The 13381-nt window shown below is 32.0% G+C and overlaps 2 protein-coding genes across 4 annotated transcripts; one reads left to right on the top strand and one right to left on the bottom strand.

Moving 5' to 3' along the window:
• Window positions 1–2041: 2041 nt before the first annotated feature.
• LOC106776788 (rho GTPase-activating protein 5) lies at window positions 2042–5907 on the bottom strand. 3 transcript variants are annotated; one of them, XM_014664263.2, is made up of 6 exons: window positions 5836–5907; window positions 5024–5417; window positions 4096–4216; window positions 3759–3878; window positions 3394–3624; window positions 2042–2809 (listed from the first exon to the last, which is right to left on the bottom strand). In XM_014664263.2, exons 2-6 carry the CDS (start codon window positions 5407–5409, stop codon window positions 2270–2272), a joined length of 1398 nt encoding a protein of 465 aa, XP_014519749.1. In that variant the 5' UTR covers window positions 5410–5417; window positions 5836–5907; the 3' UTR covers window positions 2042–2269. The 3 variants fall into 3 exon arrangements, with proteins under 3 accessions (XP_014519749.1, XP_014519752.1, XP_014519745.1); XM_014664266.2 differs by lacking the exon at window positions 5836–5907 and adding an exon at window positions 5729–5828; XM_014664259.2 differs by lacking the exon at window positions 5836–5907 and having other exon boundaries at window positions 5024–5796.
• Window positions 5908–10351: 4444 nt separating this feature from the next.
• LOC106779990 (sugar transport protein 1-like) lies at window positions 10352–12730 on the top strand. The gene is made up of 4 exons (XM_022776156.1): window positions 10352–10550; window positions 10630–10985; window positions 11566–12195; window positions 12284–12730. The coding sequence occupies exons 1-4, from the start codon at window positions 10433–10435 to the stop codon at window positions 12728–12730; spliced, it is 1551 nt and encodes a 516-aa protein (XP_022631877.1). The 5' UTR covers window positions 10352–10432.
• The last annotated feature ends 651 nt before the right edge of the window (window positions 12731–13381 follow it).

Below are 13381 nucleotides of genomic sequence, written 5' to 3' on the forward strand. Positions count from 1 at the left end.
TCTCAACCCTAGGATCACAAATTGGTGATCAAAAACAGATTGCAAATTAGGAATTGGAAAATGGAACAGAAATCACATGCAACCTGCTGGTTGCATGTTCCAGAACCTAAAATAGTAAGAAAAGAGGGGAATGACTTACCTCTTTTCCAGGATCAGAATTTGGGACAGAAATTGATAGAATCTTGGAGATTCTTGGCTTCCAAGTGGATCAAGCAGCTACAATGTGTAAATGGAGTGGATCAGCATGGAGAATTGGTGGAGAATTTGTGAAAAGAGAAGGAAGGAACGTGAGAGAAGAGGATGACTGTTTTTCATAAAGAAAATAAGTGTTTCAAGTTTCAGATTTTTATAAAAACCATTTTAATATTGTTTTCAAATTTGTTAATTAATTTTATTCTAAAGCCAAATGTCCCCTCTCATTAGTTGACTAATTTACAGGTCTTCGCATTAACAATCTAAATTTCAATTCCTTAAAATATTAATTTTTTTTTATATAATTCTATACTAAATAATAAAATCATAATACAAATATATGTCATTATATTATTTATTCTAATTGAGTAGACATATATTTAATGTTTCATTTGTTTTAAATAAAAATATAAGGTACGATTGAATTTATTAATATTTTTAATATTTAATATGTATAGTATTTTTATTCATAGATTTTGGCAAAAGAATATTATATTTATAAAATAATTAAATTAAAAAATTATATAAATATATATTTATTATTTTTTATATAATTATCTATAGAAAAAATAATTAACATTTTAAAGAATTAAATTTTTCATTATTAAAAAGCTAATTAAAATGTAGAAAATTACAAACATTAATAATTTTAATAAACTTATAATATCATATTAAAATTTGATTACTGTGAATAATATTATATAACTTTAATATGACTATAATTAATCGTTTAATTCAATAATTTTAAGATTACTTTAAGATTTATGTTAACAAGTACTACTATAACGTTTCGATAAAAAAAAAATACCGTATTTATGCAGTTGTATTCTAGATCCTGCAATTTAGGAATGGTTTTTTGCTTTTTTTTTTTTTATTTTGTATTTTGAAAGATATGATCTATAATATAATTTAATATTTTAAATTGTATATTGTCAATTATTTTTGCATTATACATTTTAATTATATGTGAGGCATACTAATAAACTTATTTCAAGTAATATTTAGTAAATAATATATCATAGAAAAGGAACACTTAGGTTGACACTATATAGAAGTTGTTTTAACAAGTCAAACATAGCTTGGTTGGTATCAATACATAATTAATGAATGTTTCTAACCTTATACAAGTTACTCATGTTAGAGAGGAAGGGAAATCATGATCCCTAGTTATTCACATTGTTAGTCCAAAAACAAGACCATGATGCAGGAAAAAGAAATCTGTTCATTTCTCACTCAATACACTGGTAAAAACGTAAACTTTTTCTTCCGTGGGTCCTACCATTCCTATGATTTTTCCTATTTTGAAAATGAGAATTCCATTGTACAGTTCTAAATTGATAATCTCACATGAGTTGAAAGGGGGAATCATGAGTTATGATTGTGTCTTGTATGTAAACTTTAGAGCCATGATGAATCAAAATATTGTAGTCAGCTTTTAAGAAACTAATGTGTCTGCAATCATTGCATTATTTCCGAAGAAAAGTTGAGGTTCAATCAGCAAGATTGATGGTTGGATAAGCATTTCCATGGTAAACTCTGCATAACTTTTTATTTTATTATCACTATTATTGTGAGAACTAAGTTTGGAATTAATTATCATACCATATTTGCACCTTAGTATTACCAAACTGAGAACAAGAATCAAGATGATGCTATTTATTTATACATTGCAACATTGACAGATGAATGGCCTGCAATTCAGGAATAATTACGAGAAGTTGAGAACACAAATAAGGAAAATGTCTCTTTAACAACTCTTTTTTAACAATTTTTTTACAATGCATACATGACAGTTTGTGATTGGTCCGTTTCAAATATTTTTTTTAGAATAAAATCAAATAGACCAATAGAATTGTGACACGTATCCTGTTGTCAAAAAGTTATTAAAGAGTTATTAAAATGCCACAAATAAACACTTTCGGTACAATGTCAGTGAGATTCTAGAATCCACCAAGCTAAACAAACACAGGAAATAAAACCTGAACCACTCCACTTCACAAACTTGTACATGAAACAAACTTCAATTACAATGCACAATGTCAGAATCAAACTACATTCAATCACAGGGATGATCCTTTCACCGCCAGGCTTCTATTCGCTCTGATCTTGAATCTATGCGGCTCAGATTACTGATACCCTTTTTCTCAGCAGACACTGTTGCATGGATCACAGGTTGTTGCAGGCCCCTGGTTTTTTTGGTCCCCCTTTTAGCAATGGAATCACTTGACTGTCCACTTTTACTCTTTCCAAGGTTTCCTTTGGTTGGAAACTCACAAGGCAATTCCTCCTCAAAATCCAGATTCTCAGAAGAGCCTATCAAACTGCCACATTCTCCTATAGTTGAATATTTGTTTTGGAGAGATTCAGGGGAACATTCTGATACATTTTTCTCAGAAACAAAGGTTTCTCCAGACTCTTCACTTTCAGTGCCAATATCATCTTGCAGGCAGGACTCCAGAAGACTGTGATCCCCATTCTCATCAGAAGGCTCTAAACAAAACCCAGGAGACGATTCTACCACACAATCCTTTCTCTCTCGCAGTGTCCTTAATACAAGTGTCTTCAGGAAGTTCATCACTTGAACTGCATACATCAATGCAGTCAAAGGGTCTGCCATCTGCAACCAAAAGATTGAATTCTGTGATTGAAACCTCTACCATAGTAAGATACATCAACTATATCACATTGGCCTCTTTACTACTCTGGCCAAAAATGACACTATTAGGACTTCACTTCAGGTTAAAGTATGGTCACAAATCACAATGACCCTGTAATGTTTCTAGACAAAAAAAGCCTGATTGGAGAAAACTTTTGCATAAACACTTTTTGGAAAGAAAAATGAAATCAGCTTCGCCAGAAGCTAAAATCAGCTTCGCCAGAAGCTAAAATCAGCTTATGAACAAGTTAAATATCAAATTTTGAACAAGCTAACAGGGAATAGCTTCTACTAGTTCCTGCACAAATTAATTTTAGTTTATTTGATCTTTCTTTCTTATTTTCCTCGCTTAGAAATACCTATGCAAAAGTTTCCCTAAACATATCAAAAGAACTAAAGCTTTCACAACTTCACCTATATACATGACCAATATCAAACAGATAGCACCAAAGTAGTTTCACTATAAGAATAAAACTTGATTTGGGTTTCCAAGATGTCCACATGCAATGTTGTAAATTAGAGAATAAAAAATAACTGGAACTCACGTGAGTCATGTTTGGTGCAAAAACCATTGCAATGTTGCGTGCATTCATCTTATTCAGGCGTTCCTCTTGGACAACATCAGCCATCAGATTAATAGCCCAGTCCAAGAGGGATGCTTCAGTGTGAGGTAGCTGCCTAACCAGTTCTGCACAATCATCTTCAGTTTGGCATTGCATTACTTGCTCTGGTGATAAAGAATCCAGAACACCAGTAGGCAGTTCCCTAAACCAAGCCTTGAAAATCACAAGAATGTCAAAATCAAAATCAAATCACCAGTAGGCAGTACATACACATACACCTCTGGTCACACCAAAACAGATATCGGGCTATTTCCAAACATGTACCATGTTTCTTTTTTATATTATACCTTAATCAGTCCAGCTAAACAATGTATATCAACATCTTCTGGGACCAATCCCCTGTTCAATTGATCCCTAACATTCTCCTCTTGAGTATTGTCTGCATTAATTCTGAAAATCCCCTCTGCCTGCAAGGGTAAATTCAATTGTTTAACTGAGAAGGAGCAGACATATAGTCATTTTGTAAATTGAAGTAATGATCAAGTTTGTATAGAGTGGTGGATTACAAAGCAGGACTGACATTTTTCTTTTTGGCATATTCTAAATTGTGCTCAATTGTTTAATTAAATGTGTTGATAAATTGTGAAAGAAGAATCAAAGCTGAGAAATATCTAGGTGATCAACCTGCAACCCTCCGAGAGTATACAAATGCCTTTGCATTAGTAAAAGTATAGTTGGAACACTGTTCCCTCTCGTGTCATATGATAACTGCATGGATTCTGTTGAAACTCCAAAAACAGTTGCACTGCATGTGAAAACCAAAGCAAATATACCAAAGATCAAACAACATAATCGTTATTTCCATCATAAATCATGATAGAGACAAGTAACAAACTAAGTTGGCAGAGTTCTCAAATTTTCAAAGCAAACTTTTTATACATTGTGTCATATAACACGTGCAAGTAACAGTCAGAAATAATCCATCATAAAACATGCTATCCACAGATTTAAAATGCTTTTAAAGTGATTCAAAAACATTAATAAATGGTGCTGTAGACCCCTCTTTGAAGGATTCATACATGCAGAACCTATCATAACCACAAATCACAGCCCAAAAATCTTTTAGAGGCAGCGTTTCTTAGAGTTTCTCCCTCAGAGGCATTTCCAACACCACCCCAAGTAAGAAACATCAAATAACTCAATCATGAACAGTAGAAATAGGCCAAAAAAGATCTACTAAGGTATTATTCTCTAATTTTAACATTCAGCTCACATTCTGTAAGCATTGCTTAACTGTCAGAATCATATTCTATAATGATTGACATAAGAATCATATCTCTCCAACTTAAACAATTAACTCATTACTCACATTCTACAATCATTGACTTGTGTATAAACAAATTGCAAGAGATTATTACCATAAATATATGGCACTTCTGGAATAATTTTACTAAAATGATTTCACTTTTTCCATAAATGCAATACTTTTTGAAAGATAGATGTCAGAAAATTTAAATTTTTTTATCCGACTAAATCTGAGGTAATCATAAGCATCATGATAACATTATGACATAAGATAAATTAAAAAAGGAACAGTGTGGTGAGCACGTACCTAGCACTGGGAGACCTTGTGGAGACTTCTGGTTCGAACTCACGTGGCAAGCCCAAGAAGCCGTTGAACCTGTCGAAGGTGACATGCGCAACATGGCGCACGTTAGTAGGCCAGCCAATCTCCATGGTGCAGAGGTCACCTCTCCCCTCACTCTTGCAAGCAATCAACGATTTCCTCAAAAGGGTCACAAGAATGGCCAGCAGCGACAGCTCCTGCTGCGTCGTGTCTGTGACCCCGCGCGCCTCACAGTCGGTGACCGTAGCAAACCCCTCCACCACCGCAGACGAGGGTAGCGCCGTTTCTTGCTCGGCGGAGACAATCAGAATACCGTCAGAGGAAGAAGCGGTTGGCGACGAAGAAGAGGAGAAATGAAGCACCTCGGTCATGACTCACACTGAAAAGGAAAAAGGATAAAAAAAAAAAAAAAAACTCACTTATTTTCTTGGAAGAGAAGAGAAGACCCTTAACCAGAATTAAAGAAAATGTTCGGTTTTGATAGACAAGTTGCTGTCTTTTTGGTGTTGGATCCAAGAAAAGTGTCCCCAACAATGTGGAACGTGAGTATCATTAACTGGGATTTTTTTTTTTTTTTTAATGTTGTTTATGTTGAAGTGTGTGTTTCTGAAGAAGTTGAAGAAAGATGATGATGGTGTGAGAAAAGTGGTGGGAAAGAAAAGAATAGAATTGAAGAGGGTGAAATTTTACAGCACAACAGTAGTTAAGAGCAATAATAGTGTTTGGTGGAGAGAAGGTGTGTGAGTTGTGTCATTTATCCAACTTCCATTTCACAAGAATCCAAAGCTCCACCACACCTGTAAAATCTGGTCTGCAATTTCCTTTCCATTGTCAATACCACAGAACTCATTATTTCATCATTCAGTCAAAAGAGTAGTTAGCTGTGAGGATAACAAATAACAGAGTTATGTATTTATATTCAATTTATTACCTGTAAATTAAATTATAAAAAGATTTATTTTAGTAATTCAAATATTAAATATGCCTGAGGTAAAAAACTTTTTATCCTATTATTCATATAACACTTCATGAGAGATTCGGTCTTATATAAAAATGTTTGTTGTATTTTATTTATATTTCTTGTGTTTAGACAAATATAACTTTTAACAAATGTATTAAATAATATAGATAAAATAATGTACTTATATTAAAATTATTATAAAGATAAATTAGAAAGATGTACACTTATCCTACTAATTTAAATGTTAATAAATTATTCTTCGTATGTGTCTTAATTCTTACACAATTTTTAAATTAATATATTTAATATAAAAGTTTGGTGTAATTTCATCAAATGTTTCACTATAAATAAATAGGATTACATGTTTTTTTTTTCAAATATTTTAAAAATTGTGTTTTATTTTTAAATTAAGTGCATATTCATTTCATTTCTAGTTATGTAAGACGTTTTCTTCCACAAAACGACACGTACATATTAACTATCATAACAAAAATTTTAAAAATAATTTAAAAACAAAAAATATATTTAATATCTATAAATAATTATATATATATATATATATATATATATATATATATATATATATATATATATATATATATATATATATATGGTCAAATTAACTGTTCAATTAAATTTTTTATATTATCATAACTATTTACGTAAAACTTTATTAAAATTTAACAATATACAATGATTTACATTTTAGCATAATTAAAAATATGTTATATCTATTTTATTTTATATAAACAAAATATTAAATAATTTTATTTTATTAATATAAAATTTTGTATATGTATCCAGAAATAAATTATCGACTATAGATTTTTAAAGCAACATAATTTAATTGAAAGATGTGTATAAATTTGATGCTACATTATTTAAATTATATTCTTTATATAATATTATTAATGAATAAAATTAAGGTTTAATCATTTCGGACATCTTTATTTGTGCAGGTTTGTTTCAAATAATTTTTGGTATTCTAAATGGTCTCAATTAAGTCTTTTATTATGAAAAATTGAATCAATTTAGACTTCGCCATTAATTAGGCTGGACGTGGTTACAAATTTTGATTAGTGGCTTGGTGACATGAGCAAGTTGTTCTGACGTGGCACACATTGGTTGCTGAGTTGACTTTTTTTTAAATAAGTTGGTGGTCGACTTGAAGGTCGGTCACTCGGCCTAGTGGTCAGTTTGGTGGTCGGCCAATCGGCCTGATGGTCGGTCACTCGGTCTGGTGGTCGATCATTCGATCTGGTAGTCGGCCTAGTGATCGGCCACTCGGCCTGGTGGAAGGTCGGCCTAATGATGTCAGGAGATTGTACGGTACATAAAGGATTCTTCAAAAGCCCACCAAACATCAAAGTAATTCTATTATTTAAGCTTTAAAGAATCTTTTCTGTATTGTACACGCGGAGTTTATGGCATCTTGTAACTGTATTATATGGATTCATGTTTGGTTTTCATTTTCGGAATATAAATTGTAACATCCCAAAAATATATGTATAAATCATATTGAGTGGAATGCATCATATGTAATAAGTAAAGCAGTCAAGAGTAGAGTCAGATGAAGTATATATAATACAGTCATCCAAAATGGAAATGTAAAAGCTCTACATATAGTCATAGAGTCTTTCAAAAAGAAGAAAAGGAAAGAAGACCAAGTTATATACAATAGATAATAACTAAACTATACTAGTCTGCAACATCTGCAGTATCTGGAACATTTGGGACATCTAGAATCTGCTCCAGAGGGGCCTCTCTTGCCTCTGCTCACATCCAATTTGGATGATCATTGCAAGAGAAAACAAGCACATACAAAACAGGCAGCAAACAAAGCAAGGGTAAGCTAGATTTCAAAAGGAAACAAGTTAACAAGTAGATTATCAAACTAAAAGAGGCATACTAGAATTACAAGCATAGAAGAACAATTTAATTAAGTTATGAGTTGTGGTTTTATTAAGTGGTGTTAGACTTAGAGTCGTTTTCAACCACACATAGCATGCAAAGGACCATAATACAACATAGACTGAGACCAAATACATTATTTTGTTACCAATGACCGACCATGTGATTTGACCGTCCGGACTAGTATGAAATGTCGAGTTCCAGGGGTTTGTGCACTTGTTGTGGCCCTACTGCTTTGCAAAGCCATTGCCGAGGGGTTTCACCCGACCACACACAAGTGTAAGTCCAACCAAACTCATCTTGGCCCATAAATGGAGACACCCAAGACTAGGATCTCCTGCTATTCTCACCACATGACTCATCACTCTCTACTTGAGCATGGATGGTCATTAGAATGTCCAGGTAAACCCCATCCTGAACTCCGGCCATTCATACGGTCAATCACAACAAACTACAGGACACCACCATGTAACCTCCCTTGAGGATCATGGAATTACGTCCAATAACCATACTTTTCACTTTGAAACTTATCTCAAGACATGAATCACCAATTACCATGACATTATCACATTGAATCCATATAAAATCATGTACATGTAATTCTTCAACTTTACTTTGCATACAAACATATATATATAACACTATTTACACTTCAAAAGACCACAAACAACCCAAAACCTAGTGAACTCATACTTAGACAAGGAAAATGACTCTTAAACCATCACCAACAGTTCTGGAAAGGTCAAAAACCCCCAGAACGACCTAAAGAACGTTCAGAAATGATACCCGGAACCCCTAGAACCACTCAAAACTGTCTTGGATGATTTCCTGACAACAATAATCGATTATTACATATGATAATCGATTATTTACGCATGGTAATCAATTATTACATGTGATAATCGATTATTTATGAGAACTTTGAAGAAAATATGATATTCTGACTAGAATAGTCGATTATCAAGTGGGATAATCGATTATTCTTATCAGTTTTGACAACAACCTGATTTTTTTCTGGTTTTAGTGCACATGGGACACTTTGATGAGTGTCTAACACTCCCAACTCGATCTATATGATAAATAAAAGTTGCCTAATTGATTTGAACACCTCCTAACCTCATTATCTAGTGGTTATGCATTAATTTATGATCTAATACTTCATTTTCATTAACTTAGAGACTCAAATTATAAATTACCACTTGGAAACTATTTCTGGTCATTTTGGTGCTCCTAATGAGTCACAATTAACTATCCTAAGCTGTACTAAGTACCTATTTCAGAGCTGGACCACTATTTCAAAAATTCACTACCCAAGTTCCTTAATTTGACTTAAAAGCTGAAAAATTAACTTAGCCATACACTGAAAAATTCTGCAGAATCTGGATTCTCATCCTAAAACAATNAAACTTGCAACATGAACCTAATCATACAATTCAGAAATGATCTACTATCAGCTCACATCAAACACGGGCTAATACTATTATTTTTACTTCACATTTTCATTGTTTCAAGCAAGAACCATACAATTTCATACGAATTTCACACATGCATTTCAGCTACCACCATCACAAATAACAAAAATGAAATCCAACTTCCCTTACCTCTACACGCACAATCAAGTTCACAGGAAAGATCAGTTAGCCCCTTGCATCGTGAGAAACTTGGAAATACCTAAAATTCATCAATTGATGATAGAGAACAGTTTCTTAGAACCTAAGTTTGAGTGAGGATTGAGGGAAAACACAGGGAAACTACATGCAACAAATCCCATTGCATGATTGTAGCTTCCAAACTTGCAGAGAAGGAGAAAATGACTTACTGGCGGAGGAATTGGAAAATTGATCGGATGGAAACAGAGCTTTCTACTTCGTGATCGCTAGGGCATTACCAAAACTGGAATTCTCTGATTCAGTGAGGAGTGGATTTAGAGAGAAGACGGAGCTTATAGGAGTTTAGCTTCTAGAGAGAGAATGTTCTGTAAGAATGAACTAGAATTTGTATAAAAAGTTTTTATTTATTTTTAAAGAAATAAAAATAAGAAAGTCAGTTCTTACATAAATAGTAAAGATACATAATAAAAATAATTTATAATTGTGTTTACATATTGGATTGAATATGTTTTAAAAGACAATAACTATCCGACTTAATAGTTTCAATTTTCTTAGTTCATCAAAATGTATACCAATTTCAGTTTAACGCAACTTAGATCATATCAGAATTTATATTTTTTCTAAATAAATAGTAAAGATACGTAATAAAAATAATTTAGAATTTCAAAAATTCCATTTGTAGCTTATTATATAGGACAAATAATATTATAGTTTTTCGACTATAGGTATATATATAACTTTTTGAAAATAAACTTACGATAGTCATATATTATATTCATTACTTAAAAAAAATAAAATAAATGAGAAGAAAAGCATTAAAAANCTAAAACTGCACATTAACGATATAAATTAAAGTCACGAGAATTGTTTGTTCTGACTGTGATAGTTCTTGGTTGCAGAAAGCTTTTGAGAATGAGAGATTCAAATGGATTCGTATGCAGTAATGAAGAAAGCAGCAGCGCAGTTAGAGGCATCCATATTGTAACTGCATTATATGGATTAATATTTGGTTATAATTTGGGTAGATCAGGTATATATGTTAACATACTTATCTATCTTTCCATGGATTGTTGTTTTATTCATTATTACGCACATCAACATATATGCAGGTGGCATGATTTCTATGGATTCTTTTCTGAAATTCTTCTATAAAGTGTATGAAAAGGAGAACAACATAAAACCCTCAGATCCCTATTGCAAATTTGACAGCCAAATATTGGCATTATTCACATCATCTCTATATTTGGCTGCTTTGATTGCATCAGTATTTGCATCCTTTGTTATTCAACGTTTTGGGAGACGCCCTCCCATGATATGTGGGGGTGTATTTTTTTATTTGGGTGCAGGCTTTGTCGGGTTTGTATTCATTTTCCCAGATTCTGAATTAACGGCTTTTGCAAACTATCGTTGGGCGCTAATTGTCAGCCGCGTCTTTTATGGTTTAGGAATTGGATCTACTCATCAGGTAATACTATCTATATATTTTTATATAAACTTTTATTCACTTTTTCATATATTATAGTTAATAACATACTATCATTATTAAAAATTGGTTTAAGATTTTTTTTCTTGTAAATAAATATTGTTTAATAATGTTTTAGAATTCAAATAATTTAAAATAAATATCCAGACTATATTTTAAAATTAATAAATTAATAGAAAAAATAAGTGTTGAGGTGAGTGATTACATACCCTTTATAAAAAAAAAACATTTTAATTGTAACTATATTACGTATTATTGTATAATCAATGATAACAATACATATCTTTATATATACAGAGTTCTTATATTTTCTTCAAAAACATATTACTTTAGATAAAATATTCTTATTTTATGTAGTACTTTCTTTCTCCAAACATAATTAACAAATTAGATATTTTTTTAAATTTACAAACTTAGAAGGTAAATTATGTGTTAACATGATTTTTAATTAGTTAGGTTACATTAATAGGATGAAAAAAAGAAACACTTTAATTTTCATTATATGAAATATTACTTATGTTATGTGTCATGATGTTACAAAGTGTTTTTTCTTTTTTTATAGTCTTTGTCCATGTATATANATGAGGTTGCTCCATATCAATATAGAAGAGTTCTTAATATGATGTTCCAATTGGTAACTACTATTGGCATCTTTGTTGCAAATCTCATCAACTACATTGCTGCGAAGAAGGAGGATGGAGAAGGNTGGCGTTATAGCTTATNTTTTGAAANTTTTCNTNTTNGTATTTATTTTTTAGGCATAATTTATCTTCCAGAATCACCAAATTTTTTTATTGAACGTGGTCTTCATGAGAAGGCTAAGAGGGAANTTATTGAGATTCNAAACACTACAGATGTTGAGGAGGAGTTTAACGATCTTGTGATAGCAAATGAATGCTCCAGAGCAATGAAAGACCCTTGGATCNCTTTATTAAANAGACAGTACANACCCCAACTTACATTTGCCATAGTCATTCCCTTGTTTCAGCAACTCACTGGCATAAATGTGATTATTTTTTATGCTCCTATTTTGTTCAAGACCATTGGTTTTGGAGCTCATGNTTCTCTCATGTATGCCATGATCATTGGAGGTTGCAACGTAATTGCCACTCTTGTCTCCATATTCACTGTTAACAAGTTCGATAAACAAAATCTTTTCTTAGAAGGAGGAATACAAATGTTTATTTGCCAGGTAACCTATTTTCTTAACACTCTTTTAGTNTTATTTTACTTGTATAATGTGATTAAATTGTTTTTTGTTTTGATTTGGCTTTGCGTAGATCCTAATAACCGTAGCAATTGCATGTAAATTTGGACTTGATGGAAATGTAGAAATGTTGCCAAAGTGGTATGCTATTGTGGTTGTGTGTGGCATATGTGTGTACGTGGCNGGATTTGCNTGGTCTTGGAGTCCTCTAGGATGGTTGGATCCATGTGAGATTTTTCCATTTGAAGTGCGTCCGACTGCACAAAGCATCAATGTCTTTGTGAACATGATATTCACCTTTGTCATTGCGCAAATTTTCACTACCATGCTTTGTCACATGAAGTTTGGATTGTTCATTTTCTTTGCATGTTTGCGCATTGTGATGAACACANTCATTTACAAACTTCTGCCAGAGACCAAGGACATTTCCATTGAAGAAATGCATGTTATATGGCAGAGTCATTCTTATTGGAAGAAGTTTGTTAAACCAATTGATGTCACTATTAGTGATGAGTGTTAAGAGACTATTATTATACTTAATCTTTTTTTTTTAATATAATTTTTTTTTTTTTTATTTTTTTTTTAATATAAACTATTTTTAGTAGTTTAGTACAAAATACGTATTTTGTTAGTTCTAATTTTTCAACATTTGCATGCATGAGTGGAACCTTTTAGTTGTTTATTTGAATTGTTAGCTTTTATATACTAATTTTTTTTTTCAATAGGAACATAATAAGATAAAAGTATATTTATATATAGAAAGAGAGAAGTAGTCTCGTCATCATTCACGAAGGGGCTCTCACTGACCCTTGTAGATAACATAGACCACGAGTTTGTCTACAACAATTTCTCCATTGGTTTATTCATCCCAGACCACCATATCTACATAATGGCATGGTAGTTTTGTCTAGTTCTATCAAAAATACTATATGTTGGCACCAACACCAGAGCTACAACAATGCAGATATTGGCAGAGTGGTAAGTTGCCTTCAATAGTATAGAACATCTTGTCATTTTACTTTGTGCAAACCTAAAATAGCCATGGTGGATATTGGTGGTTTGGGATTGATTGAATTTTATATATATTTTGGCCTTAAAAAAATGATATTATAAGGATTTGGTAACAAGAATCTAAATCCCGAAATTTCTTTATTCCAAACTTCAAATTTAA

This window comes from Vigna radiata, chromosome 2 (assembly GCF_000741045.1).
Source record: "Vigna radiata var. radiata cultivar VC1973A chromosome 2, Vradiata_ver6, whole genome shotgun sequence".
Taxonomy (NCBI): Eukaryota; Viridiplantae; Streptophyta; class Magnoliopsida; order Fabales; family Fabaceae; genus Vigna; species Vigna radiata.

Bases quoted from the DNA above. Each gene is read 5' to 3' on its own strand.
- LOC106776788 (XM_014664263.2), bottom strand. From the start codon at position 5,409: ATGACCGAGGTGCTTCATTTCTCCTCTTCTTCGTCGCCAACCGCTTCT. The intron at 3,879-4,095 runs GTTGATCACCTA...TTACCCTTGCAG, and splicing joins ATACTCTCGGAGGGTTGCAG to GCAGAGGGGATTTTCAGAAT. The intron at 2,810-3,393 runs GTGAGTTCCAGT...TTTTGGTTGCAG, and splicing joins TTGCACCAAACATGACTCAC to ATGGCAGACCCTTTGACTGC.